Source organism: Petaurus breviceps, unplaced genomic scaffold (genome assembly GCF_028583685.1).
Source record: "Petaurus breviceps papuanus isolate PSGF00001 unplaced genomic scaffold, PetGlider_PUasm1.0 567, whole genome shotgun sequence".
NCBI lineage: Eukaryota > Metazoa > Chordata > Mammalia > Diprotodontia > Petauridae > Petaurus > Petaurus breviceps.
The window spans coordinates 2,285,487-2,311,147 of NW_027186383.1; the positions used below are offsets into that span (position 1 = coordinate 2,285,487).

At 46.7% G+C, this 25,661-nt stretch overlaps 1 protein-coding gene across 10 annotated transcripts in view; it reads right to left on the minus strand.

Moving 5' to 3' along the window:
* The window catches only part of TRAF3IP1 (TRAF3 interacting protein 1), an 83,351-nt gene extending 58,223 nt beyond the window's left edge, over positions 1-25,128 (minus strand). For 2 of the 10 annotated variants that reach the window (XM_069103125.1, XM_069103124.1), the window contains exons 1-7: positions 24,920-25,122; positions 23,497-23,565; positions 21,679-21,840; positions 16,465-16,608; positions 15,933-16,352; positions 12,005-12,085; positions 3,669-3,744 (exon numbers count right to left, since the gene is read on the minus strand). In XM_069103125.1, the coding sequence (XP_068959226.1) occupies positions 3,669-3,744; positions 12,005-12,085; positions 15,933-16,352; positions 16,465-16,608; positions 21,679-21,840; positions 23,497-23,565; positions 24,920-25,042 (1,075 nt within the window). In that variant the 5' untranslated portion in view covers positions 25,043-25,122. Of the gene's footprint in view, positions 1-3,668; positions 3,745-12,004; positions 12,086-15,932; positions 16,353-16,464; positions 16,609-21,678; positions 21,841-23,496; positions 23,566-24,919 lie in introns of all 10 variants that reach the window. The other 8 variants (XM_069103118.1, XM_069103119.1, XM_069103122.1 and 5 more) reach the window with 8 other exon arrangements.
* Positions 25,129-25,661: the final 533 nt, after the last annotated feature.

The window sequence follows — 25,661 nt, forward strand, 5'->3', positions numbered from 1 at the left end:
CCTATGAGTAAGCAAAGAAGACTTCTCAAAAAGTCATTCCAGTGCTCATGAAGCATCCACTGCCCACACTGCCAGCCAGGACAATGCCCCAGAACGCCCCAGGCTACACAGGGCTTTTCCCATGTCTCATAACACCAAGTAGCACAGCACAGACATAAGCTTTTAGGCCACAGGCATCTGCAGAGAAGCCCACTGGAGCAGGACACCCACCCTGGGGGCTGCCCCAGCCACACCAACTCAAGACAAGCTCAGAGGAAAAACTCATTGAGGTCCTGATGCCGGGGCCTTCCCAGAGCCGTCCGAGGCATCTCCAGGACCCTTGTGTCCACCAGCATCCTTCTTCCTGACTGCCTCACCCTGATCACCCCCCTAAGGCCCTTCAAGCTTTCTCTTCCTTCCCAACTGCCTTGGGGGCTCATTTAGTCCATATACAGCCCATCCCTGGAAATTGAACTGTTGGGCCCCTTTGCATGGAAGTACCTCAAGGGCAAAGATGGTTCCTCTCTTGCCCTTATAGACCCAGCAATTAGCCCGGTGCCTGGTATACAGCAAGTGCCCCATAAACACTTGTTGATTAATTGATTTCCTACATCATCTAAAGGAAAACCATATTTCCATTCTAATCGCTTGTAGCGGCAACCACACTGTGAGATCACAAGAGATCACACAAGATCTCACACAAGAGATCCCTCTAACCACACTGGCATCACCAGGACAGCTGCTAGCACAGGTTCTTACATCTGCTTTACTAGGAAAGTAAATAGCTGTTCAACGGGTCAACAATCTTTTCAATTACATTCATCAGTTCAGGGGAAAAGTCAGCACCATAAACTACAGAGAAAATCCAAGCACCAAACAAAGAAAATAGAGAAAATACAAGCAGGGGAATAATGACCAACAGACGGGGCTTCTAACTGTCTGACCAAGGGAATACTTACAGAGTTACCAGACAGAGAAGCCCCAACATCAGAGTCTCATCTGGCTAAATCACAAGAACACTGTTCCAATGAGTGAGGCCCAAAGCAAAATGCTAACCTCAGCGTATAGACACACTTCTTCAGGGCGAGAGGGCATCACGACTCTCCTGACCCACTGCCTAATTGCAGAGTAGCAAAAGGGTGAACCTTCCTGATAAACAAGCCCCCTTACGGGGCAGGGAAGATCTTACATCCCATTAGCATCATACCCTGTAATCCATTCACTCCTCACCTGGAGCTTCCTCCTGCCCTGGCCGCACCATATGAGAATGAAGACGCAGAGCTGCGTCACCTGCGACTCTGCGGTCAGTCGAGGACAAAGACTCAGCCCAGAAAACCACCATCCGTGGCATTCAGAGCTCGTCAACGTAAGTGCTGACTGTCAATGACTCCTCGTCTGATTCCCTCCCCTGAGGATCACAACATGGAGACAGGGAGGGTGCGACACAGTCCAGGGCAGAACGAGCATTAACAGCTCCACCACCCAAATAAGATCTGCACAGCTGGGTGCTGGCATCATGGGCATTCATTTTCTTCTACATGAGATGCAGCTCATGTACTCTCGGTGCCGAACTTGGAGCAAGTTACAAGTGATATTCCATTCAAATACTAAAGCTAATTTAAAGCTATTCCTACCAGGAGCTGTAGAACTCTCAGTCACTGGGGAAGAAGCGATATGAGGGCAGCAGCGTTGCTGCTCGGGCCGAGTGCGAGGTCAGTTTGGCGAAGGACCCTCCCAAACACACGATGCTATTCTAACTAGACCGAATGGCCAAAATGCAGCACAGAGCACCAGCGGGCTTCTCCTGGCCCCAGGACTCACGCATTTAGGAAACACTTCTTTATTTTTTTGCTTTTTGGAGGGCAAGTGGAGTTAAGTAACTTGCCCAAGGTCACACGGCTAGTTTTTATGTGTGTGTGTGTGTTAAGTGTCTGAGGCCGGATCCAAGCTCAGGTGCTCCTGACTCCGGGCCGGCACTATACTCACTGCGCCACCCGGCCGTCCCCATCAGGAAGCCCTTCTTAAGCAGCCACAATGTGCCAGGTGCTGGGGCTACCAAGTAAAACACGAAAGCCCCTGTCTACACTGGGGCTGGGGGGGTGGAGGAAAACAACACGGACATGGACAAGTCGATACCACACCCACATCAGTGTGTCCCCCCAATGTCCTAGGGATGGGTCGCTGGCAGGTGGGGGGGTTCTGGCTGGGCCTCCTTCAGGGGGCCTTGGGCTGTGCTTGGAAGGAAGCCAGGGATTCCAGGTGTCAGTAAGGAAAGCACACCTGCAAGTGCGAGAACAGCCTGGGCAGAGGCACATAGAGGGACATCATATATGGGCACCAGAGAGGAGGCTAGTTTGGCTGGAAACCAGACTGCACAAAGGGAAATCACATGCAATCAGCCTGAAAAGGCAGGCAGGAGTCAGAGTGTGGAGAGTTTTCAAGGTCAAACACAGAAAAGTCTTTTTTTTTCTGGAGACAAGAGGGAAGCACTAAGACTTTCTGAGCTCTGGAATGACATGCTGAGACCTGTCCTTCAGAAACATCCATTTGTCAGCTGTGGGGATGGACTGGGAAGGGCAAAGGGAGAGAGGCCCGGATAAGAGGTAACATTAATAAACAACTCCCTGGTGGTTGTAGTTAGATGTCATGGTATTTAATCACTGAGCCATTCAGGACTTAGAGGTCACTGTGTCTTCTACAGACTATGCCTCAATTTCCCTTAGGCTTTGTCTGCCAATGAAGAACAGTTTCCTTAATACTTTTGGGTAGCAATGTGCTTCTTGGAAAAGTAGGCTCTAATAATACAGGGGCGAGGGGAAGGTGCATTTGGAAATGGATCAAAGAATTGGGCTCTGAGGGAATATTAAAAGCATATGGAGAGAGACAGATGAGAAACCTGTACAGACTTAATTCTCATTATTTTCTCACCTAATTCTCAACTACTTTAAGAACTTCAAAGTTGGTCTATCTCCTTTCACATTAAAGAGAAGACCACTGGGCAAAGGGCAGGAAAAGAGAAGCACTCTGGGCAGCACAGGGGAGACCTTGAATTCAGAGACACAAACCTGGAGTCTACCTTGTCTGAGGCGCCGGAGGGAAGTGGAGTCCTTGGCCAGCACTCAAGCAGCACCCAATACAAGCTAGAAGACTGGACCCCAAACTCCCCAAAGCCCATTCTGACTTGCATCTGTCTAATGGAAGTTTCCCATGACTCACACCGAGGGAATAACATTTCTGGTTTGGGATGTACCAGTGTCAGCTCTCTAACACACTGTCATTAAGCTTTGACAGTCAAGCTTGGAGAGTGGAGTCAGTGTCTGCTCAGAAGCCTATTCAAGTCTGCTCAGCACACCATCACAAACGTCCACTTGGAGGAAACACATAAGAGATGTGTCTCTCGAATGAAAAATTCTTCCATAGCTTGTCATTCATTCCTTGACTCCCCTACACCACACCACAGCACCCCACATCACACCATCACCACACCACACCACACATCACCACACCACACCACACCACACACCACACCACACCACACCACACCACACTGGCATTTATTCTAACCAAGAATACCCACTGGAGATATTCCCTACCACATTCTTGCTGCCTAAGCTCCTTTCTCATTAAAATCCCACCCTGTGGTAATCCTCAGAAAAGCAAACATTTTTAGAGCAGAGGTCCCAATGTACCTTCTACTGGATTTTTGGATCGCCATCTTGATCCTTTGGCTGTCAATGACCTAGAGACTCGATTGGCAAGGTCAAGCTTAAAGAAAAGAGAAAGGGAGATATTAGAACACATAAAAAGAAACACTCATTTCACAATCCATTTGGAAAACAATGCTGGCTTGCAACATTTGTCTTTGGGAGTGAATAAGCAGCAAGATGCATGGAGTAGCAATCCCACTGGCCTGTCCAATCTCATTCCACTATTGGAAGAGGCTAAATGGGATGCTGAACATATAGGAGCTTGTATCAACATAGCCAGGAAGTGAATTAAGCCCCTTCAATAAGAGTCCAGTCTGGGCAGTTTACATTATCACATCATTTTGTGATCCTAACCTTTTCATACAAGACAACAGATAACTTTTCATTTGGTAAAAGGAGAAAGAGGAAAAATCAAGAGTCTGAGCAATGACAAGGTGTTCAGAGCTCGGGCTGCGGGCGAGGATGGCACCGGCTTACATCACCACAGGGACCCTGGTCAGAATCTTCAGATGAGAATGACAGAAACTAACGGAATCTCCTTACGCAGACTAAAGGAAGTCAGTGCAAGTAACTTGTTTTTCAGACAAATACACTTTTATCTCAAATATACAAATAAGTCCAGGGCAGGCATGGAGAAGGATTACTAAGCGTACCTTGTATACCCACATGAACAAAATTAATAGATAAGACTACTTGCTAATTGACAATTTTCATGTAAATAGGCTTTTAAAGGGCTCAAAAATAATCTCGCCTTAAGTAGATTAAATGTTATCCCTAAAATACTGATGATTAAGCTTTTTTTCCATAAATGATGTAAAACTATATTCAGCTATTCAGCTTAGCTCCTATCCACATCATCACACATTGTAAGTGAGTAAAACCTTATTACATTTCACTATAAAATAATTGTTTCAAAAGATAGATCAATATAAAGATGTGTCCATTTTGATAATGGAAGACTGCTGAATCCCAAGTGAAGCGCTCAGTGATCATACATGTTCTGGGCATCAAAATTATCAGAATGACATTGGATGATGTTTGCAGGAAAAAAAGAAGGAAGTTCAATTTCAACTCAAGATTTAGATTCATTGTATGATTACAGATTTAAAGAAATGTTTAAATGATTTTCAATTTCATGAGCTAAAAGCACAGTGACATGCAAATCCATATCACATTCAAACATTCTGACACAAAACAAACAAGAATGTTTGCAAAAAAATGGCTTTAAATACTGGTTTTAAGATAATGGGTACTAATATGGGAGTTTTCTTTAAAACAAAATGGTTTAACTGGCTGTAAACTGGTATTAAGTTTCTCTTCTAAGTGATTTATAGAATTGAGCTAAAATGAAAGAAGATAAAATTTGGTGAAATAAAAAGTCATCATCAGCATATTTCATCAGCGGTCCTCTATAAATTTACATGTGTGTTTACACATACACAGACATACACACACAAGTGGTGTCTCAAATAAATGGGAAATATCAGGAGTTTACAGTTTTATGTTTAATCTTTTGTTCCTGTTTGTGCATCCGACAAAAAGCTTCATCAGTGAGAGTAATGTGAAGGTGGGCCTGATGGGGTGCTGGGGTGCCTGTGCTTGAACATCCACTTATAAAATCGCCCCAGCCTCAGAGCATCACCTCTGCCCCTTCCCCCTTCCAGCACTCTGCCTAGCAGCCATTCATGAACTGTTTATCTCCCCTTGGTATAATAACCAGCTGCACCTATGAATCCTTCACTACACTGTCTATAAGTAACTCCCTGGCCCATTATAAACACCCTGTTAGCTTGGGTTCCCAACATCCATCTTGTCAAGCATGACACTGATGGTCAGACTGGGCATTTCTCAGTAAGCCCAGAGAGGTAGCTGACTTAGTGACTTTTCAAGCCTCAGACCACACCTCTAATGCAGACCCCCTTGGGCTATTTCCCAGTGAATTATGGGCAATACACCTGTGCAGTAGATGTTAAAAGTACATGTCCCTTTAAATACTGACCACTCCTTAATGCCTCCCTAATCTCATCCTTACTCACCTAGTTAGTATAATTGGCATATGTTTTACTGTGAAATATCATATAAAAACTCTGAATGTACCCCTTTAAGGTTGCAGGTTCCCTAAGAACTCTTGCCCGCTGTAAAGTATAACAATAAATTTATACCATCCTGACCTAAAGAATGCTTGAGCCTGTGAATTCATTCCAGACTGCCCACTAAGGGACTCTGCTTATTGGGGTTCCTGAAACACTTACATGCCCACGTCAGGCATAGGGCTCAGTGGCCCCAAAGTAAGAAAGAAACAAAGGTCCAAGTTCATAGGTTCCTCAGAAGCCTGACAACTTTTTCTTTCAGAAGGAGCCAACAAGCCTGGCCCTGGACAAGAGATGAGAAATGGGCAGAGGCATGTGTGTGCCTGGTGAACATGGCATCTGATGGCAGACTCAGATGATGCGCTGGCTGGTTTGCTTGGATGTTTTTCTTTCTTTTTTGTTGTTACACGGCTGAATGTGAGAAAATGGAGAAGGAAGATGACACCTTTAAAAATGGTGCTGAATATGGAAGGCAAACATGACCAAAAATGAAATTCTGTCGTAAGCGACAGAGATCCTGTTACTGGTTACTAAGGTGAGAATCATTTCCAAATGTTTTCTGTGTATGACCAGACCATACATAAACTAACTAAAGCAACAGTGAAATTCAATCCTAAAGAAGAAACAATAACTATACGAAGATCCTGCATATGATCACAACTGGCCCGGTACGAACTATCCTTAAAACCAGGTGAGAGAGAAAGGAAAAGGCATCAAACCAGCCCATTCCCATTTCACACAAGTGGCAATTCTGTACAACATTTGAGGAACAATGAGACCTGCAGTACACCAGCCAACAAGCATGTGATCTTATTGCTAACGTTAAAGACATGGAGATCAAGGGCTATGATAACTGAAAATGTAACTCATGTGCAAAACGTTATAACATCGGCTGTCAAATGAAGGGCACCATCACCTCCCAGAAAAAGCAGGGAAGGGAAGGAAAGCCTGGCCTGAAACCCAAAGTGCCCCTACCAAAACACAGATTTCTTTGTGAAACTGGAAGGCAACAAATTGAAGAAAAGCCCAACAGGTCAGGCAGCATGTCTACACAAACTATTTCCATCGTCAGCACAGGGGAACTGCATTTTAATTTAAATTTGAACACCACAGTCCCCGATATACTATGTGAGAAGTGAAAATGTCCTGCTATTCGGAAAACCAAGGAAAAGCAACTTGGACAAGGCCAATTACACACAGAAGAAATCTTTACTGGAGGTAACAGTTCTAAAAGTACTATGGCTCAATTTCCAAGATATCTAAAAGAAAGGAAAATATCAAAGTACTTAAAAAACCCCAGTACTAACAATTGAGAGGCTCTCACTAACTGTCAAACCATACGCCTATAATCTCTATGAGCACAATCTACAAATGAGTTTGTAATGAAAATCCCAGAAGGGAAAAAGCAGGCTTTCATAAATGATGTTCTGCAACAAACCACACCTTTAGTCTTCAAGACTGACTCCTGAGCTCAGAGGAGATAAGATCTCATGTAATCGATCTTTTGCTGACTATTTTAAAAAGCACTTGGCCCAGCAAAGCAAAATACACACTCTTCAACGCTTTGCTCCAATGAGAGCATTTCGGTAATGAGCACAGCCTAGCTAACCACGGAGATGCCAGCCTCCAGGGGGTGCTATCTACCAAGTTACAGAAAGAGTCTGCTTCCATTCAATTCAAACCAACAAGCATTTATTAAACTCCTCTCCGTCAGGTACTTTGCTAGATGTTGGGGCTACAAAGACAAAAAAGGGAACCAAATGCTGATCTCAAGAAGCTGACATTCTAATGTAAGAAACAACATGTACAAATACAGGATGAATGCAAAGAAATAGGGGGCAGGGGGGCACAGCTGGGAAAATCTGGAAAGAACTCTTCTTGGGGTAGGCACTAGGGCTGAGACCTCAGGCAATCTGGAGATTCCAAGAGGTGATGGTGAGGATGGTGAACATTCCAGGGAATGGGAACAGCGATGAAGTCGGAGAAAGACTTACATTGCAAGTCCATCCAGTAGGCGTCTCTGGATGGAACACAGGTAAGCATAAAACAAAGTCCCATGAAATCAGGCTGGAAAGGTAGGCTGGCTGTTGTTATATTTGTCCCTCGTTTTCGAAGAGGACCATCATCAAGAAGATGACATGAGTTGCAGTTGATTTGGATTCGAGGAAGAGAAGGCCGTGCAAGGTCACCAGCCTCACTTTCTCCTCCAGAGCCATCTGGGGCCAGTGGCCCAAATATTATCAAGATGACTGGAGACGGCTAGTCCCACCCCTGAAGCCATGGTCTGTGGCAACAACTCTGATGAAGATGTGAGTGGGCAACTGTCCCTGAAGGTGCTGTAGTCCCAGCTTCGCCAGTAGTCACAGCAACTGAAGACCCAGAAAACAATCCTGCCAGGCTCCTTTTCAAATGAGGTGCTGATGAGGTACCGGCTCTGGGAACCCCCCCCCCCCCAAGCTCTCCTTGAATCTTCCCAGGTGCCATATTTGAGTAGAATGAAGCTAAGGACGACGAGGTTTTCCAGCTGGCTGTGTCAGACCTCAGCCTCAATGATGACATTCTGCAGAGTGAGAAGATCACCTACTCCATCAAGTTCATAGAGGCCAAAAACCCCTTCCAGGCAGTGCAGGAAGCCTGCAACCTGATGACACAGGGCATCCTGGCCTTAGTTACGTCCACAGGATGTGCATCTGCCAACGCTCTGCAGTCGCTCACGGACGCCATGCACATCCTGCACCTCTTCATCCAACGTAACCCTGGGGGCTCCCCCCAACAGCATGCCACCTGAACCCCAACCCAGAAGGGGAGGAGTACACACTGGCCTCACGTCCACCCGTTCGCCTCAATGATGTCATGCTTAAGCTGGTCACAGAGCTACGGTGGCAGAAATTCTTTGTGTTCTATGACAGCGATTATGACCTTGAGGAGGCCTTAAGTAACTTAAAAGCTTGGGGAGGAAGAGGGAAGAATGAAGAATGAAGCTCTGCTAGCCCTCTCCAACAGAATCATAGAAAGATGGAATTGGAAGGAGACTTAGAAATCATTTTTCCCAACCTCATAATTTGGCTTATGGAGAAACTGAGTCCCAGAAAAGGGAACAAGATCACATAGTGAATTAATGGCAGAACCAGGACCAGCACCAGAACCTATGTCTACTTTCATATCATCCTGTACTCTCCTTAACACGCCATATTGTCTTACTCCAAGTTGCTTTCCACAGTGGCATAGATTCTTGGGCTTGGAAAGCCCTAGATGATGATGATGATGATGATGATGTGTGTGTGTGTGTGAGTGTGTGTGAGTGTGTGTGTGTGTGTGTGTGCGCTTAGGAACTTCCTGACTTCAAGAGACATGACAATATTTCAATGGGAATATGCACAAGTCTGGAAGCTGAAGATGTCTTAGAGACCATCTAATCCTACCTTCTTATTTAACAGAACAGGAAACTGAACTCAGCAAGATTATGAGGTTTGTCAATGTCACTAGACATTTATTAGGTTCCGATTATAAGTTAAGCACTGAGCTAAGTTCCGGGATTGCAAAAAAAGAGACAAAAGACATTGATATCACAGTAAATGATTGTGGTGAGATTTGAACCCAATTCTTCTGATCACAAATTCAATGTTCTTTTCCATTGCAATCCCATGCTTCTCACTGTAACATACATAAATGAATGTAGAAGGTATGAATGTAATCATCATTTCTGGATTCTACATGGGGCCAGTTATGAAAGACTGCATGGAAGAGATGGATGAATGAGCAATCTAAAGTTAAAAGATGACCTCAATTAAAAAAAATTTGTTATTGATGCTTTTTGTCTTTATGTCAACATCATTTCTTGAAAGCAAAATCAGTAAAAACCATTCCCCCATTTCAAACTGAATTCTTCCCTCATGATAAAGAAAAACATGTTTAAAAACAGAAAATAAAGCAACTTCATCTGACAATAAAAAAGAAAAAAAGATGACTGGAGATGACCCAGGATGCAATGTAAGACCCTGGTCCTCTTAGGCTAAGGTCTTTTCAGGTTCTCACTCTGAGTGATGTAACAGCCATTCAGTGAATAGGCCTCTTTAAGAAATCAGTCAAGGGATGGCCCCTTTAATTAAAAATTAAAAAAAAATCAAACAGGAAGGGGGATACCCTCAGGGTTTCTGGTTAAGAGAGAAAGAATTACTACTGACATAGAGACAGAGCCAGGAGGGCCCAAACTATAGGCATTAAGTGGTGCTTGGGCAGTCACCTATTGTGTTCTAATCTATGATCTCCAAAGCAAAACAGGTTTAAGATTTGGATGAAGGAAGGAAGGGAGGAAGGGAGGAAGGGAGGAAGGAAGGAAGGGAGGGAGGGAGGGAGGAAGGAAAGAAGGAAGGAATCTAGCCAGTAGAAGCCCAAGTTAACTAGGCAGCTTCCAGCAATCAAAGCTGAGTTCCCTAACTGGCTGAGTTCCCATTCAGGTTTAAATGCCAAATGGAAGACTTAATACACGAGGTCCCAAAAGTCTTAGTGCAGTCTGAAGCTTTAACAGTGGTAAAAATGCACTAAGACTTTTGGGACATACTGTGTTTGATCCCAGAGGCAAAGGGGATGAAGCAGAGTTACTGAGTGTGTGAGGGGAGTGTAGGGTGGGAGTGACACAGATCAGTGGCTCAGCAAAGTCATCCTGGGAGTTTCATGGAGAATGCACTGGGGGAAAAAGGAGAGGATTTCAGTAGTCCAGGAAAAGTGACAGGGTCTGCTACAGCTACACGAGTAGACTGAATGGAACAGCTACTACCGAAACTGTGGAGCTGAAAGCAAACAAGAGTGCTAGCTAACTCGATGTGTGGAGATGGGAGAGGGAGGAACTGAGAACTGTCCTGAGTTTGCAAAGCTGCTTAACTGGAAGAACAGCACTATCATCCACACAAATCATACCGTTTGAAGGAGGAACGGGGAGTGGCAGAAATGAACTCTACTGTGGACATACTGAGCTTGGGATGGAAATGCCCAACGGACACCTGGAGATGTGGGACCAGAGTTGGGCAAAGGGAGACTAGGCTGGAAAGTGAGATCTGCACAGAGATGACAGCTCTGGAGACAGCCTCCCAGGGCATCCACACTGAGGAAGATGACACAAAAAAGAACATGAGAGATGGCAGCGAAGGGCTCACTGGGCACTGTGGAGAGTAAAGGGGAGGCTGGGCTGACTGCGGAGGGCTTAAAGAAGAGGGGTGAGAAGCGGAGGCAACAAGTGTGAAAAGGAGAACGGAGAGAAAGGCCCAGGAGGCGGGTGTGAGGAGGTGGCAGGACCTAGGGAGGATCTAAGGGGGGGGAGTAGGGAGAAGGTAAAGATTAGAGAGGAGGGATAACTGCTCGGGGCGAAATCTGCTGGAGAAGACAAGAAGGGATGAGGTCACAGAGGAGCTGGCTTTGGGGGGGGGGGGAAGATGGATCACCTCTTCATTAGAGACTGAAGTAAAGGAAGAGAGATTGGGGGAGTCAATAAAGAAGTTTGCAGGAGAAGCTCTCGGAAAACGGTTTGTATCTTCTCAGTCAATTAGGAGGTGAAGGAATGGAATTATGGGGGAACTAGAGGAGGGAATAAAAGGTTTAGAGAAAGCCTCTGTAGTGAAGGGGACAGAGGGCCTATCTGGGGCCATGTAACCTAAGCACATGAGTGGGAGCAGATGAAGAGGCCTAGTATTAATGTGGCTCCCAGAGACACCAGAAAGCACGGACCCAAGTCCGCAACAAGGTCCGGTCAGAATGGAAGCTAATTTACTTGTGTAAATTAAGGACTACACTTTAATATCCTCTTGCCCTGTCAGCAGCCCTTAGGCTCCAATCTGAATGACATCAAATTCAGGCTCTGCTGTGGAGGAAAATCTCTGTGATCCTGAGCATATACAAAAGCAATAAAACTTGGCAAAGAAATTTAGAGTAAAAGCTTATGATGTCTGATTGTTTAAAGTTTCCTTTAAAAATGTTTTATTCCTCCTTTGCTTCATGACCTCAGCTATGGATGTGTGCACCTGTTCTCTCCTCTCTTCCTCCTTCCATCTCTGTCACACACACACACACACACACGCATGCACACTGCACACATGCACATACACACCGAGCAGGCAATTTCACTCTCTGGTAACAAAGGCAGTCTTCCCATAACGTCCCCTATTACAACTGCTGCGAGTCAAAATGTCTTAACTAATATATTAAAGCTTTAAGTTCATTTTTTGCCACGCTTACCTCTTTGTCCATTTCCACTCTGGTGTCTTTCATAGACGACTCTAAGAATTTTTTTGACAAGTTCTCCACTGTGCTTGTAACCTACAAAATGATTAAAACACTTTTTTTTCTTTACCTTGGAATATTTAAGTAACATAACAACTAAGAAAACATCAAAATATTTGACATAGCGTCCATAAGATAATTATTTCCTCAGTGAGTGAGATCACAGAATATTAACGTCTGGGTTTGTTGTTATTTTAAACACTAACAAGCAGTCTCAAAAGCCTAACGGGGGCCATCAGTTTCCCTCATAAATACTACTCATTGTAGGTAAAAGTCTGATAGAGCCTTTACAAGATTTCTAACACGAACTGTTGCGCATTGGGTGCATACTTTTTGTTCATGACTTCCTTGGGGTAGAGACCTAGCTGCTGGATTGTATTTGTCTTCAGAGCACTCTCACATAGATTAGATTTGAAGTATTTTAACCCATTAAACAATGTTGTGTTCAAATAAGACAAACCTGGCAAAATATGTGTTTCCCTGAAATGTGAACGAAGGGATTCTTCCTAAGTTGGAAGATAAATGATATTTCATTTAATCTTCACAAAAAATACCCCGGGCCACGCAAAGTATTTTGCTTCTGAGAAATCAAGGTACCAGTCAGGTGGCTTACATAAAGCCACTGTCTTGGGTGAGTGGGGGCTGAAGTTCATTAGAAATTTTAGTCTCCTGCTTTTTCCACTGAATGCCACTGGTTGCTTTTAGCACGGAGGCTAACCAGGGGAATCCCCAGATTTGTTTGAAGGCAGCAAAGCAGTTAACAAAGACGGCTTAAATACCCCAACCCTTTCCCTCCTGGAACTTCTGACAAGTGAACAGAGGTCCTTTATCTACAGTTATTCTGAAGTATTTCTTCAGTTCAACTATTCTGGAAAGCAACTGTAATAAGGCAAAGAGAGTGACTAACATGCCTGCACCCAAGGAAGTGACAGACCAAAAAAGGACAGCAGCCCTCTGAGTGGTCACAAAGAAAGGGATGAAAAGCAGGTGCCCACCAACTGGGTGATGGCTGAGCATACCATGGCACACGGATACAATGGATTCGTTCTACACTATAAGAAATGACAAAGAAGCATGAGAAGAGATATGGACTGATGCAAAGTGGAATGAACAGAACAGTCACATCATGACTCCAGTGATGTCAAAGGGAAGAACAAAACAGCTGCAAATGGAATGCTGCAGATTTATAAATTCTCATGACTGAGCTTCCCCCCCCCCCCCCCCCCGCGGCCCCCCAAGTGAGATGTAGCATTTCCCTCTCGCCTTTGCAGGCTGGGGCTCTATGGGTGTGGAATGTTGAACACACTGTTAGAGGTCTGACATATTGGTTAGTTTGGCTGAACTTTTGTCCAAGCCCACCCCATCCCCAGCTTTTTTCCTCCTTTATCGTAAGGAATGGATTTCTAGGAGGAAGGAAATATAGGTGGTGTAAAAACAAAAGATATCAATGACATTCGATCTCATTTAATTAAATGTTCTTCAGTTTAATATGACGAAAGCATTTCTTAATGGATTCGAATATTTCTGAACCAAGGGAGCATTCATACTGAGACCTACCACATCTGCAGACTCTTCATTTTTAAGACTTTCTCTGGACTAAAGACATTTTATTAGACTAAGTTAGGACTATAAAATGAAGAACCTCTTGCACTATTGGCAATGACCTGGAATGAAATCATTTTTACATTGTGAATTTGGATGGTTCAGTTTTGTGGACACATGATGTGCTGGAGAAAGTGAAACCAGAAGCAAGAGGTTGGAGGGACTATTCCGCTTATTTCAATATGCATCAGTTCATATCTTTTCTGATGCTTCTCTGGGGAAAATCATTTTGGCTATTTATGGCCCAGAGAGGGCAGCAAGCCCACTACCAATCCCACAGGCTACTGTGAACCTAGGAGTCCTATGATATACAGCCCTACCTCAGAAAAACATCCTCCTTGGGCTTCTAAGTGCCAACAACAGTAACAGGCAAGACCAAGAGAGTGCCAAGGAGGCACAAAACATAAACTCTAACCCTCGCCAAGCTGCCTTTAAAAATGCCCCACACAGGGGCAGCTAGGTTGCGCAGTGAGGAAGAGCGCCGGCCCCGGAGTCGAGATGACCCAGGATTGGTTCCAGCCTCAGATACTTAACACCCACACAAAAATAACTGGCTGTGTAACCTTGGGCAAGTTACTTAACCCCAATTCTTAAAAAAAAAAATGCCCCACACATCACAAGACTCAGTATAATTTCGTAAGTGACCAGCAAGCTGTGCTGATGAGAATCAAGCTGGCTTCTAGCCTTCCCCAAAAGCTTCTAAACAGCTTTTCACAACTGAAATGGCTGATGCAGGCAGCATATTCTGGCTCCAACTGGCCCAAGTTTGGTTGATAGAAATGCAGGGAATCTTTTGGTTGTGTGGGAGTCAGTCCTTTACAGAAACTCCAGAAGGCCCACATCTCAAGTCGCTACTTCAAAGGGCCGAAGAAAAACATCTCTTTTCACTGACTGCATTCTGAAAAGTGCCATCCATTACAGGGCAGGCACTTTTTAGCCATATGTGAGGCAACCTCCTAAGGAGAGGGTAAAGGATGAGGCACATGTGAAAGCAATTACAAATTCTGAAAGTCGTAACAGCCCTCAGGTTTTTATAAAACATAGACCAGGACCTTTTTTCAAGGGTTATATGAAAGGAAATATTTAAAAGTAAAATTCCTGCTCTCTTAGGGGTACAGTTAAAGCTTCATAAACAAGAATTTAATTAATAGTTACCCTAAATTTTTTTTTTAAACCACTCCAGGTTTAGAAGGAAAAAGAAAAATCATACAGAGGGAAGAAATGAAGAAAGCATTACTGAGGACTAAAATAAAGAAATAAGTCACCCCAGGTTCTGTCCCACAGTTAGTATAAATTCATCGAAGGCCTTCTGCCTCTGAGATCTACACAAGGGGAGCCACAGTACAGAATGGTGTAAGCAACACAGGGCCAAGAGACCAGAACAGCCGGGCACTGTGGGCATCCTGGCCAGCTTCCTGCATGAGCTTAGGCAGTTTCTTCATCTATGAAAAGAAATGACTGGCTGAGGTGATCTCCAAGTTCTCTTCCAGTTCCACCTCAATAATTAAATTACAGCCCTACAGGAGGAACTGATATTCAGAAAGATAATCCTGAGACAAGACGGGAAACACCTGAATCCAGGACTTCCTTTGCACTGTACCTCCCAGGGTAATGAAGGCAACACAGATTGTTTTTTTTAACCTCTTCTGTTTTCTGTTTAATCACATGTGAGTTAGATTAATAAATCAAATGATGTCAATCTCCAAGACCTCCAGTTAGATGATACCTTATTGTTATTTGTCAGATGCCTTAAAAAAAATCTTTCTTATAGCCCAAGGTCAAGTACCCGTTTGCATAACTTCTTAATTCCTTTACCACTGAAACCTTTACCACCTCTTCTGATATCCTTCAGAGGTGACTCAGTCCCAGACCTTCCTGAAGCTCAGGGATATTCTATGACAAACCCATGATCACAATCAGCAGTGGAGCTGGAAACAACAGCACTCAGGTCTTCTAACTTTAAGTCAAAAATGAGACAGAGATGAAGGTCTACGGACCCCAGACAAACACTTAACACTGTGACAATGCCATGGGCTGCAAAGCACACCAGACTAACCTGGCTCCAGACCTAGCCTCAACAAGCCTAAGAATTCCACCATTAAATCATGCCTAACATAGGACCAGGCATTTAACAAGCTCGTGTGAACTCTTGCATTGTGCCCCTAGGCCAGAGCAGAGGCAGGAAAGCTGACTTCATGGACACTCCATTGTGCAGAGGCTCCGTCCTCCTCACTCCTCCAGAGCTGAGGCCCCAAAGTGGCCGCCCCATGAAGGCACTTACCTTTTTTTCTGGTTTTTCCTGCTCCTTGATTTTCTCCTTTTCATGTTCCTTTGAGTGCTCCCCATCTTTCACCCTCTCTCTCCGTTTTTCTCTGTCCTTTTCTTTCCCCTTGTCTCGGTCTCTCTCTCTGTCCCTTTCTTTCAACCGGTCCTTTTCTTTCCCCCCATCATTCCTCCTGTCCTTCTCCTTGTCGCCTCTGTCTTTGTCTCGGCTTTTCTCTCTCTCTCGTTCCTGCCTGGTTCTGTTCTTATTTCTGTCTCTCTCCCCATCTCTCACTTTGTCCCGGTCGGGCTCTTTGTGCCTCTCCCGGTCATTGTCTCTGTCCTTTTCTCTTTGTTTGCTTTCTTCATCTTTAGACTCTTCTCTTTGTTTGCGTTCTCGGCTTGTGCTTCTGTCTTTGATTTCAGAGTTCCTTCTATCCTAAACAAGTAAATAAGCAAAGAAAAGTTAGTAAAGTCTAAGTATGCATTCTCTCACGAGCTCCCCAAAGGCCGCCAGGTTCCCTTTAGAGAGAATGGAGGCTCCCGTTTACCTCTTTATCCTTATGAATCCGTGGCTCTTCTTCCTTAAAGTCCTTATTATCCAGCTCTTGGGCTTTGGAGGCCAGTGGAGGTTTTCCCTTTGCATCCCCTTTCTCTCCAGAGAGAACTCTTTTCACAGCATCATCACTTGAGAGCTTCAGATCCCAAAGGGAGTAAAGTCAAAGGAAAAGTTAAGATGAGAGTTAGCAAATCCGACAGGTATTAAGCAAGTGTTCTGTACAGCTGGTGAGCTGCGCCTCTACCCAGATCCAAATGTGTAAAGCCCACCTCCTTAGCTCCCAGAAGGGTCATGTGGCACCATGGGTAGGGCTGAGTTCAAGCCCCAGCTGATCTATGATTTCACCTTCCAGCACTCTGGGCAATGCTCTAAGTTGAAAAGAAGGGAGTTTCTCTTCTAGGAAGCCCCCATGCCAATGAAATCACGAATCAGATCCAGTCCTTATCCCTATCTCTTATGTGACACCCACAACAATCCTGGGAAACAGGCAAGGAGGGTGTAATCATGCCCATTTTCCAAATGAGGCACCTTGGGCTCAGAGGCTGGTGATGTGACTCCCCCAGGACCACACAGCCAGGAAGCAGAGACCTCGGGGCATTGCCCCCCGTATGGGGTTCTTCCTACCAAAGCACAAGATCCTACAGACCTTTCAGGAAAATCAAATGATAAAATCACCAAACAAAATACAAGCTTGGAAGCTTGGGAGAACAAGGCCCAGACCCCTGACACTAGGTGCCTTTGGTCTGCTCTGGCAGATACACTATGCCACAGGCATCACAGCAGCATTGTCTAAATCTGCACAGTAGATCTTGCACTGGGGCACTTAGAAAGAACATCTCTCTCCTATACTCATAGACTTACGAAACAAGAATCCGTTCTGCAATATGGCTAACAGTTACCCGGCCTCCGCTTAAATACTTGCAGAGTGGGAAAGCTCACTACCTCACAAGGCAAGCTAGGTCATGGCTAGAAAATTTCAGGGGTTATAAAGGCCTCTCCTATGGAGAAGAGAAAAATTCAGCAAGAGAAGCTGAGAAAAGTCCTTAGCACTTTAAGTGGGTTCTCTGAGGCAAACTGGCAGAAGGACAAAGGTCAGAGTCATGCCAGCTGAGAAGCCATGGACGCTGGACCACTGAAATCACCACTGAGGTCAGTGTGGAGACCTCTACGGATTTAGATGCAAAGAAAGCATGTGCTGCATAAACGGATGGGACATGGAGATCCTGGGGCTGGAAAGCAGAACCAGATCCATGTGCCAAAGGTGACCATCTAAGATGCCCAGTCTAGACGAGATGCCCTTACAAACCAAGGCCACCACCTCTCTCTCCGTAGCTCGAAGGGCCAAATGCTGCCTTGGCATCTTAAAGCTCCAACAAAGGGCCCTAAATCCCAGAGGACAGCCTCACAGACTATGGAAGGGGATGGCTGGGGAGGCTGACAAAGTGACCCTTACACCAACGCTGCCCCCAGTTCAAGCTGCATGTGCCTCAAGCTGATCACAGCTTACTAGCTTGGAGCAGCAGAATAATGCTGATGTGGTGGCAGGAGCCCCAGCTCTGCCCTCTGCTGAGCTACATGACCACGGAAGACAAGCCGCTGCGTGTCCCTGAGCCTCAGTGTCCTTGGCAGTAAAAAGAGGGTGATACTATTCAGACAAGTGACCTCTCAAGCCTGTCTGGCTTAGTGACTCCTCAAGTGGCCCCAAAGCATGCACTTAGCATTAGGGCCTGTCAGCCAAGAGCCTGGAGATCTCCCTCTCTATGGGAGAAAAGAGGCTCTAAGGAAAGGCAGACAATCACCTCCTGTCTAAGGAGAGAAGGGAGCCTACTTTGTGCCTTACACTCTCTCTTTGAGAGAGCCTACTATGTGCCTTACACTTATCTAGACATTGAGGTGAACTGGAAAGAAAGAGATGCCTAATCTTGCTTTGTACCCACATGAAACAGCCCAAATGACTCAGGCCTGAGGCTTCAGGGGCTCTTCACCACACCCACACTTGCATGAACTGGGCTTGGCTGGCAAGGCCCAGCTCAGCCAGCCTCGATGAAGCCCTTGCTGTGTGCCAGGTGCTATCCTGTGTAGCCTCCCAGGCACCTATATTCTACTAAGGCAATAAAACATGCATCCAGCTAAGTCATTTTAAGAAGAGAGAAAGACAAAAAGTCTTCCTAGAGGAAATATCCTTAGAGCTGAGCCTTTAAAGAAGCTAACATGCTATGTATAGTCAGTAGGCTAGAGCACAGAACACCTCAGGGGAAGTAACAGCAAAAGGTCTGGAATTAAAAAGGGGGACATTGTAGCTCAGACTAAAGGCTGGGGAGAACCAAGAATAACTGGGACCTGCTGCTCTGGAGTCTATGCTGAGAACACCCCATGCTGCTGGGTTCTTCCTGAGGACCCTGACTCAGTACAGCAGAGCTGGAGGCCTGGTGAGGCTGCTAAGAGATGGCTTACTCTGTTAGATTCCTGGATATCAGCCCATTGCCCAGGGCTACCTCACAGGGTCATAGCTGTGGAGAAGTGAGGTCAGTGTAAACAGAAGCTACCCCCATGGTGCAGAGCCCTCCTTAAAGCTGTAAAGACTTTGGGGCGGACTGGGGCACACACCCAGGAAACATCGTGCTCAACCACTCAGGAAACACTGTGCTCAATCACCCAGGAAACACCCTGCTCAATCACCCAGGAAACAAGCATCGAACCCATTCAGTCCCTGCTCTCTGTCAGGTGTTGTGCTTGGCACTGCGGAGACAAGGAAATGGTCCCTGACCTCAAGGAGCTGTCATTCTAATGACATCTGAGTAGCAGAGCTGTTCCAGGGGGCACTGAGCCTTCCTCTCTCCCTTCCATCCTTGGATCAAGGAGGACATATCCACACTCACCAAGGCAGGTAATTCAGACAGCAGAGGGTCTGGGGGAAGAGATATCAGCCATAAGCAAAAACGATCTTCAGGCCCCACTCCCCAAGGCCAATGTAAAGGAGAGAGGACACCCAAGTTCCAGGAGCTCTTGGTTGGGTACTTAAGAGGGGGAGGTGCTAATATTTTCCAAGCCACTGGGGACATTTCACTCAGTTCAGCCCCAGCCTCTGAAATGATATGGGATCAAAAGCAGGAGGAAGGCTAGGGAAGATGCCATCTGTCTAGAGCTGCTATCCATCCCCTCACTTCATCATGGGCACACTTCCAAGACTTCCTGATCAGCAGGGTTATGGCTGCCTACAGAAAAAAGTGAGCTGCAGCCACTCAGGACAGGGAAGCATGTCCCCCTCCTCTCCAAAGGTTTTGCAAGAAGGAGCTTTATCAGGGACTAGAGATCAGCACCTGGGCCACATTCTAAAACTCTGAGTTTGGGGAAGCGGAGTGGTGTAGCAAACTTTCAGAAGTTTCTCGGCTTCGCTAACGAAACGTTCCCCTTCCCTATATTATTATCTGAAAGGCTACAGGGCAGACAAGCAAGAGGATGTGTTATGAAGGGAACGTTTTGGGGTCCCTTGACCTCGCTAGGTATATTCCCCTGTCCTCTACAGTTATCTGCAAAGGTTACCGGGCAGATAGCAAGAGGGCATGTAATCTTTTTTTTTTTTTATGCTTCCGGATATGGTCCTAGAATAATACCCTAATAAGTAACTAACTTTAAGCAAGGGTAAATAGTAAACAGGATTAAGGGAGGCTCCTTCTACATTATTTGCATTTCTTACATGTAGGATCTTTCTACATTGTCTGCATTCTTTGGGGGTGTCTACATTCTCCTGGGGGGCATAAAAACTCTGTGAGCTCCTTGCATCTTTGGCTCTGTATGAAATGGTCCTGTAATAAACAGACTATTGATTACACTCCCGTCTCGTTATTCTCACCGCTTGCTAGCTCCGCAACTGAGCTGGCCGCTTGGTGGGACAGCAGATAGAAGCCTAGATCTTGAGTCAAGGAGAACTGAGTTCCAATGTGCCCTCAAACTCTTACTAGCTGTGTGACTCAGGTAAACCACTTCACCTCTGTTTGCCTCAGTTTCGACTGTAAAATAGGGATAATATGGCACCTATGCCCTCGGGTGGTTACGAGGACCAGATCAGCTAATAGCCATGATGGCACGTGATTTCACGAGATTCTTTTGTAAGTTATGCTCACACTCTCGATGCTTCTGTTTTAACGTGGCCTGTGCAGCACTCAGCACAGCACCCAGCACATAATAGGCGCTTAATACATGCTTGTTTCCTTGGATTTGCAAGGGGAAGTCCCAGGACAACAGCAGAGGAGAAGGTTCTCCTCCTCATCCAATTTCTGGTCCGTTCCCGGTTCCCCTCTTCTCCTCCTCTAAACAGATCAAGAGACAGACCTAAACAGACTCTCCCCGTCCTGCCTGACCTAACCAAGACGCCGAGGTTACCGCTCTTCCACCTCTTCTGGCTCCCACACACACAAGCAGCTGAGCCCCCAGAGCCTTAGGCAAAACTGGCAAATTAGACCCATCTCTGTTGTTGCCCCCTGACTCCACTCACTGCCCCTCCCTCATCTTCCTCCTGACTGTCCAGAGGCCACCCCGCCCTGCCCCAAAGTCTGCCTGGACCCTAAAATCTCTAGTCCTTCCCTTTCCTAAACACAGAAAACTTCCATTTCCAGAGGGTGACTATCTGATTAAAGTAACTGACACCAATTACAAGTGCCAAGCTCGGCCCCAGAGGAAAAAGGCAGTCTCTTCTTTCCTCCCTACTGCCCTTAGAAAGTGAGAATTAGAGGTATTTAACCTTCCGTGAAGATGGACAGGATAAATTCAACAAGGAAGGTGATATGCAAATAAAATATCCATTAAGAATAAAAAAGTAACACACCAAGATATGAGACTTAGTCTGACAGACATTTATGTAATACTTTTCAGTAAAGGAAATGAATCTCTAATTGGAATTTCAGAAGGAGAGGCTTTTAGGTAAGAGACCTACATAGCTTCTAGGCTGGCCTGGGCTGAAGCTATCCATCCCCTGACCTCATCTCATGGGGAATGAAAGCAGGGAAATCAAGACTTCAGCCTGCCCCCAGTTTTGCAGATGGTGCACCAGAAACAGAGGATCCCTTGGGGAGCACTGTGGAAGTGAGAATGGAAGAGGGAAAAGGCCCCTAGGTGCATGGTAAAGATGAAAGGTCATGAAATTCTTCTCTATATGATGGGTTCCTGGTCTTGATGCCTCTGTTGTAACTGGGTCCTGAAGCATTACCTTATTGAGACAGCATTTTCCAATCGCTTGGAGCAACTCATTCGTTCTCTCTGGTTCGTGTCCCGCCACAATTCTTGCTGGCTTCACCGATAACGGTTCTCCTGAAACCATTATCACAACATCTATGGTCTTCTGAAGGAAGCTAATTTTGGCATCTTTATCCTGATAAATTGAAATTTAAAATACAATATTTAGAGTCATGATTTATATCATTTTTAACATGTTCTTTAAAAAACAAAAGTTGCTTTAACCTATATTCAGACACCATCCATTCTTTCTCTGGGGATGGAGAGCATTAAGCATGTTCTATTGAAAAAGTTCTCATCACTAATAAACATGGCTAAATTGAAGAGCACTTCACATTTAGAAATTCTAGATCTGTGTGAGTAAATAAAAATAATCCCATTCAATACATTCCAGGACTGAACTGATCTCCTAACATAAACCTTTGAGACACAAATCTCATCCCTATGGGAACATCAACAGGCCACCCTTCTCAGATGACCAAGGTCACCATGAGTTAGTTAAGACATCAGTACACAGGACAAATCCTGGAGGCAGGCCAACAGGTGAGGCCAGCGCTGGATGAGACCCAGTGGAGCTCAGTTCTGGGGACAGTCCCAAGCCTATCTTGTGAATATCCTCCTGGTGCCACCACTGAGGTGAAACTCACAGGGGTCCAAGATCTCCTCTCCCCAAATCACAGCTGCTTGTGATACAAGAGACAAGGGTGAGCTGCCCAGTCTGCTCCGCTGGCACTGGGGGGAGGTGGGCTCACCAGTGACACCCAGCAGGAGGAGAGCCTTTAAGGCAGCATTCTGATTTACCAGGTCTGTTCTCCCTTAAGAATCATAAAAGCTTAAAATAGTAGTTTTCAGATGGTCTACCAGAATAACAGTTTCAAGCATGTACAGTAAAGTGTCTTTGCTGATTTCACTACAATGTACAGCTATAAGATCATATGCAAATATCTGATTTCATTAGCATGGGAACTCTCTACCAATGCAAAACTGACTACTTAGTTAAAACTTAGCAGGTGAATTTTTGGAAGCTGCCTGAGACTCAGGGAAGCTGAAGGAGAGATTTGACCAGAATCACACAGCTAGTGAAGGTCAAAGGTCGGTTTAAAAGAGAGGTCATCTTGATTCCATATTCCCCAGGTCCCACTTCCTCTCAAGTGATCACATACGGTACAAAATCAGAAATCTATTCCCTTATAATAAACAAATTCACAAATGAATCATAGATGAGGTTCCAAATAATTTAGAAAAAAATCTCCAACTGTCTTTCTCTAAAGAAAAATATTTTCTTAGTTTTTATAAAACACTGTTCTACTATTTATCTGATGAGCCCTGTGAGACTTTATTAATACCTGGCATAAGGGCTAACTAGTAAAGGGCCCAGGGACAAGAAAAGTATAAAGAAGGTATCCGGGAAAGTAATGTGCATCACATACTTCCAAAGAAAAGAATGAATATGGCTTCAGAGAGTTCCTTGCATCTAAAAGAAAAGTAAAATAAATCATCTTCTTCACTGATGCTATCTTAATAATCTCTTAACCAATGGTAAAATGAAGTTTGCAATGAGCTATTTTCACCATCTCACGTTGTCATTTAATCATCATTTTTCCCTCCAGAAAAGGGGCAAGTGGCAGAACTGAAGTGTTTTCCCCCAGAACATGAAATCAAAGACTAACCTTTTTATCTGCAACTTATGAGAGTGGCATTATCCTTGAGAAGATGTTTAAGGGAGGAGGAAGAAAAAAAAACTATTAACTTAAAAACATTGACCAAGGCAGGTAGATGCTTTCAAACCTACCTTAACGTTATCAGATTTCAGCTCAGAATCTGAGTAGAGACCCTTCATAAAACCAGTCATCCTAATTACCTTCAAAAGATAAAGAAAAGGTCAATTACTAACATCATACTAGAAAGCATCCCCACTCTAGAGTCAGCAACAGGTTTAAGTGGAAACCTCCAAAGCTTTAGCTCTTTCCAGGTCTATTTGCCACTGGATTATACATTCAAGAAGCCCTTCATTCAAAACCTCATTGCTAGGAGATCAACATTCAGCTTGAAGAAAGAAGAAAAGGCAGAGTTGGATTAATGAATGCAAACAGCAGACGACTTACAGGAACAGGTGCAGAGTGAAGTAAGCAGAGCCAGAAAAATCATATAAAGGAAGGGGAAAAAAGGGTAGCGGGAAAGGAGGGAGCAAAGAGAGAAGGAAGGAAGGGAGGAAGGCAGATGAAGAAGGAGGGGAGAGAAATCGAACACTGCGTGATTGTCATGGCCGAGCTGGGCCGGAGAGAGGAGAGGAGAGGGGAAGAGCTCCTCCCGGGCCGGACACGTCTGCGCCGCCAGCCACCACTGGCGCGTCCTTGGTTTGGCTGACCTTTTCTTTTTTTAATCTTTGTCATAAAGCCTGGCTGGATGGAGGAGGGGTGCGATCGGGAGAAACAAACGGGTGATGCAGGACAAAGCTGGGAGAGGTGGGGAGCCCCAGGCTCGGGATCGCCCCCGGCCAGCGCTGCCCCAGAAATGCCATCGAGCCAGGCGCCAAATCTGGAGAAATCTTAAACGAGTCCCAAGTAAAAAAAAGAACCCCGCTCAATAGCCCCAGGACCCAGCCGACCTCCTCCTGTGAACCCTGGAGACACGGGTCTCACCCCCGCGGGAACGTCAGCGAGTCACCCTCCTGGGGTGACCCAGGTCACCGTGAGTGAGTGAAGACGTCGGCACACGCGGGCGCGGGGCTCCCCCGATCTTAAACTAGCGCGCCAAGGCCCCGGGGGACGAACCTGGGAGTTCGCTGCTGGGGGCCGCTCCGCTTCCCGGCCTCCCCCCACCCCAAACAGCCAGAAGCTTCGGACCCCGCTGCCCCTCCCCCCCCCACGCTCTGGGCCCCAATTTCCCGGCCTGTGAAGTGGCCTCGGCCCCTCCAGAGGGTGCTCCTGGGGCCCAGTGCCGGGAGGTAGTGAGCCGCCTGGGGACCGCGCGCCCGCGGCAGCCAAAGGCCGCACAGCCAGCCCGGCGCCGCGCGCTCAGCGCCCGCAGAGAGGGTCCCCTCGCAGGCCGGGAGCGTGAGAGGCGATCTGCACAGGCGGAGGGAGCGGCCCGAACCGGGAGGGCCCCGCGGGGCAGCCGCCCCCCTCCGCGGAAGCGCGGGCCGGGCAGGGGGGGCGCCCCCCCCCCCCCCCAGTCCCCGGCCTCCTCTCCGCCCTCCCGGCCCGGGCCCGCACCTCCGTGATGATGTCGTGCAGGTAGCGGAACGGGGGCTTGCTCAGCAGCTTCTCCGTCAGCGGCGGCTTCTTGATCACCTTCCCCAGGGCCTCCTGCGTGCGCTTCACCACCGCCGCGTTCATGGCGGCCCCGGCCCCGACCCGGCCCCGACCCGGCCCCGACCCGGCCCGGCCACCTCAGGCCGCCGCCCGGCCCCTTCGCTCCCGCCGCCACCGCCGCCGTCGCCGCCGAGCTCGCCGGCCCATCCCACAATACACCGCGCTCTACAACGGCGCCTGCGCGGACTCACGGCGTTCTGTCGCCAGGCGCGCGCCGCCCTAGCAACGGGCAACAAGACGCCTCCGCCGGCCTCACGTCCCCGCCCCCCCTCCTCCGTCCAATCCGGATGGCTGGCTCTTAAGTGCCCGCCCCCAGAGGCCGCCCCGTCCCCACCCCTTAGGGCTCTAGCCCCACCCCTTGTCCTCCTCCCTGCTTGCTTGTCGACTGCATGTTCCTCCCGTCCTCAGGGTCCAAGCCCCAGTATTCCCTATCCTGGGCCCCAGCGCCGTAGCCCCGCCCACCTCCCTGTTAGCCCCGCTCCTCCCCCTTGCCGGCTTCCTGGACCTGCCTCCTTCCCCGCCCACCTCCCCACCTCCCAGCAAATCAAAATCCTGGCTGGAGGGCGGGGCGGGAAGGGGGAGGAGCCAACAGGGCTTCGCTCCTCCCCCTCCTCTCCCACTGTCCTGCGGGACTCCCTCCTCG